Genomic DNA, 3,919 nt, shown 5'->3' with positions numbered 1-3,919 from the left:
CCGTTTCCTTGGCAACCTCCCATTCTCTCATTTTCTTAAAAGAAAATAAAATCTTTACACTTTAAAAAAAAAAAAAGAAATGTTGTCTTCAACATAGGTTCCTGAGAGGTTCTACAGCAAAAGAACCTGCTTAATCGTATCTAAGTTTGAAAAATAGACTGTTTTTAATAACCAATATCCTGTTTAATATATCATAAAATATAATTTTACTAGAGTGTACATTTTCAGGAACAAGTTAACTCAAGAATTCAATGTCAAGCCATGACTTGGCTCATACATGTTAATTGAGCTACTGACAGTATAAAAATAATTAAGGTCTAGGGATCGGTAGGTTACTCTTCACATATTTTTTGAACAGACCTTTGTGTGCTTCCTTATTCTACTGGAGGATGGTCAACTATATACATTTTGAGAAGACATTTGCACTCTAGACACCCAAGACACAATAAGTGTAGTGTGAAGTCTTAAGCACTGTCATATAGCTAAGGGTCCTTTTCCTCAAAACAGTCCTCCAGCTCCTCTAGACTGTGGAAGAAGACAACCTTTGACTTTGGTGTTTGATATTGAGGAAGGAAAAAAAGATCTAACTTATGGCTTCTTGACAGTTTTCTTGTAACTTCTGTTGGCAATGGTCTTCTGATAACTCCTGTCCCTGATGAACTTCTTATATCTCCTATCACTCTTGATGTTCAGATTTTAGAAACGTCATTGTAGAACTGGGCAGGCTTCTGTAATGCTTGCATTTTCAGCTTCTATAACCGATTCTCTATTAGACTTATAATGCTACCGAAGCATCCCAATTAAAACTATGGTCTGTGTTGCACACTTTATTTTTTATGAGGTGCCTTTGAACAAGCCATTGCCTTTTTAAGGGCTCCTTTTACCTCCTTGTTTCTAATGGTATAGATGAAGGGGTTCAGAAGAGGGGTGAGGATAGTATTTAGCACAGATACAACCTTATTAATCTTAAATGAGGAGTGGGCTGTGGGTCTCAGGTACATGAACAGAACAGCTCCATAAAGCAGTGAGACAACAGTCAGGTGTGAGGCACAGGTAGAGAAAGCCTTCTGGCGTCCAGTGGCTGAAGGAATCCGCAGGATGGTGGACAGGATGTAGATGTAAGAAATCACTGTGAAAAGGAGTGACCCTGGAATCACCAGGATGGTTGCTAGGAGACCTAGGAGTTCCAAAAGGGTGGTGTCGGTGCAGGCTGCTTTCAAGATGGGACCAACATCACAGTAGAAATGGTTGATGACATTGTTGCCACAGAATGACAGCTGCATGATCAGCAGCATCTGACAAAAAACAATGGTGAAGCCAGTAACCCAGGAGCCAAGGGACAGTTGCATGCAGAGGTTGCCAGTCATGATGGCTGGGTAACGGAGGGGCTTGCAGATGGCCATGTAGCGGTCAAAAGACATGACGGTGAGAATGAGGAACTCAGTGGTGCCCAGGAAGAAGTGGAAGAAAGACTGCAGCAGGCAGCAGGGAATGCAGATGACTGTTCTTACCACCACAAAGGTTTCGAGCAGTTTGGGGATGACTGTGGTGGTATACCAGATCTCCAGAAAAGATAAGTTGCAAAGGAAGAAATACATGGGAATTTGTAGCCTTGGCTCAATCCAAACAATAGCAATAATAAGCCCATTGCCTGCCAGGGTTAATATGTAGATAAGAAAGATCACTATAAAGAGAGGGATTTGTAGTCCTTGAATACCAGGAAAGCCTAGGAGAATGAATTCTGTGATCACTGTGCCATTTTTCATGTCCCCTAATATTCTGGAAAAACAAACAAAAGGTGCTCCTCAGAATTCTTACAAAAACACTTGGATATCAGCAGCTCAACAATTAAAATCATTGTTGTTGGAACCTACTTGTAGCTGACCCTTCAGTGGGTTTTTAGAGGCTATAAATCTCATGGGAGGAGTTTGTCCAACATTCTTCTTAGTAGTGCCTAGTACATTTGAACCACCAGTGAAATGCCTCCTTTGGGTTAGCAGTACAACTTTATATCCACCAGGCCACCTGAGCCTTTGGTTATAGTTGGACACAAAACAGGAGAATTTTAAGTCCACTAGGAGTTCTACCCATAAGACTGTACACACATACCACAGTCCCTATCTTGCTGATGTTTTGGTTTGTTCCTTCATCTCCTAAACTGGCTTTTAATGAACATTAGAAGTGTTAAGAGTGCTTAGAAAAATGGGACATTAATTTTCTTAAACCTTACACAGTTTTGAGAAAAGTACTATTAATGCAGAGTTTTATGTATACATAATGAGTCATTATAAGTTAACCTCCACTCCTTTATTATATTCTGAAATAGAATGTCTGGCTTTTATATTATAGCTGTATAACAGATATGTGTTTATATAATTAAAAACATTGCCATTCATTCCCTTTGTGAACAGGAACTAGCCAAAGACACCCACAATTACTACTCCTTATTGGATCACTATTGTATTATATCACCACCACCATTCAATATTGTGTTAGAAGTACATGCTATGAAAATAAGAAAATGAAATAAGAGTAATCCAAATTGATAAAGAAGTCATAAAACTGTTGCTGTATGTAGATGATATATTAGTGCATACAGAAAACCCCAAATATTCAATAAAAAACTTTTAGATCTAGTTGTTGTTGTTATGAGCCATCATGTCACCTGGACTCATAGCAGCCTTATGCATATTAGCTCTGAACCCTGCCCCACCCTGAGCCAATCTCATCATCTCCAACAGACCTAATCTCATTTCTCCAGTCATTGAGTCAATCCATCTTATCTTGGGTCTTCCTTTCCTGCCTCCAGGGAGCAGTTTGGTTTACCTTCTCCAGGACAAACCTGTTTTTTTCTCCTGGCAGTTCATGGATCCAGAGTTGAACACAGTTCTCCAGCACCACAACTAAAAGACATAGATCCTTCTTCTATCATCCTTAGTTGTCGCCTAGTTCTCTGATGTATAGTAAGTAATTGCAAAGACTGTGGGCTGTATCAGGCACATTTTAGTCTCCAGGCTGACATTATTGTTCTTCAGTATTCTAGTGAGGTCCCTGACAGCAGACTTACCCAATACAATGAACCTTTTGATTTCCTAACTGCTGGTGCCAAGAGTATTGATTGTGGAACCAAGGAATCTGAAATTGTTAACAATCTCCATCTCTTCTCCATGTTGGCACAGGGGTGAGAATCTTTGTTTTCTTGATGTTGAGCTCCAATTCGTATTGAAGAGTACAGTATTTGACTTTATTAAGCAAATACCTCATGTTCTCCTCAGTTTCAGCAAGTAAGGTTGTGTCATATACGTAACACAGGTTGTTGATGAATTTTCCTCCCATCCTGATGCCACATTCCTTCACATAAAGTCCAGCCTCCTGAATTATCTGTTCTGCATATAGTTTTGAAAATCCGAGGAGATAAGATGCATGCCTGATGCACACCTTTCCTTATCCCAAACCATACAGTGTTTCCCTGCTCTGTTCTGACTACTGCTTCCTAGTCAAAGTATATGTTTTGCATGAACACAATTAAGTGTTCTGGGATTCTCATTCTTCTCAAGATTAGTCACAATTTGTTGTGATCCACACAGTCAAATGCTTTTAATAGTTAATGAAACACAGATAAACATTCCTCTGGTACTCTCTGATTTCAGCCAAGTTCCATCCAATGTTGTCTATGATGTAGACCAATTTAGTAGAGTGGAAGGATGCAAGATAAATATACAAAAATCATTAGGATTTCTCTATAGCAACAAAGCACAGAAAAGGAATGAAGAAATGCAATGAAGAAATGAAGAAATCAATACCATTTATAATAGCCAACTGTTGTTGTTGTTGTTATGTGCCGTCGAGTCGCCTGCGACTCATAGCGACCCTATGTACAACAGCCCTAAACTCCGCTCTGTCCTGGGCCAATCGCACT

At 39.5% G+C, this 3,919-nt stretch overlaps 1 protein-coding gene across 1 annotated transcript; it reads right to left on the bottom strand.

Annotated features, from left to right (window-relative positions):
• Window positions 1-827: 827 nt before the first annotated feature.
• LOC102855961 (olfactory receptor 6X1-like) lies at window positions 828-1,766 on the bottom strand. Its single transcript, XM_006895598.1, has one exon. The coding sequence runs from the start codon at window positions 1,764-1,766 to the stop codon at window positions 828-830; it is 939 nt and encodes a 312-aa protein (XP_006895660.1).
• Window positions 1,767-3,919: the final 2,153 nt, after the last annotated feature.

The sequence above is a fragment of the Elephantulus edwardii genome, unplaced genomic scaffold (genome assembly GCF_000299155.1).
Source record: "Elephantulus edwardii isolate Elephantulus edwardi_28Jun2011 unplaced genomic scaffold, EleEdw1.0 scaffold00171, whole genome shotgun sequence".
In the NCBI taxonomy this organism is placed as follows: domain Eukaryota; kingdom Metazoa; phylum Chordata; class Mammalia; order Macroscelidea; family Macroscelididae; genus Elephantulus; species Elephantulus edwardii.
The sequence above is the reverse complement of the archived record's forward strand: the minus strand, read 5'-3'. Positions and strand labels throughout refer to the sequence as shown.

Excerpts from the sequence above, each read along its gene's own strand:
- LOC102855961 (XM_006895598.1), bottom strand. The coding sequence starts at position 1,766 with ATGAAAAATGGCACAGTGATCACAGAATTCATTCTCCTAGGCTTTCCT.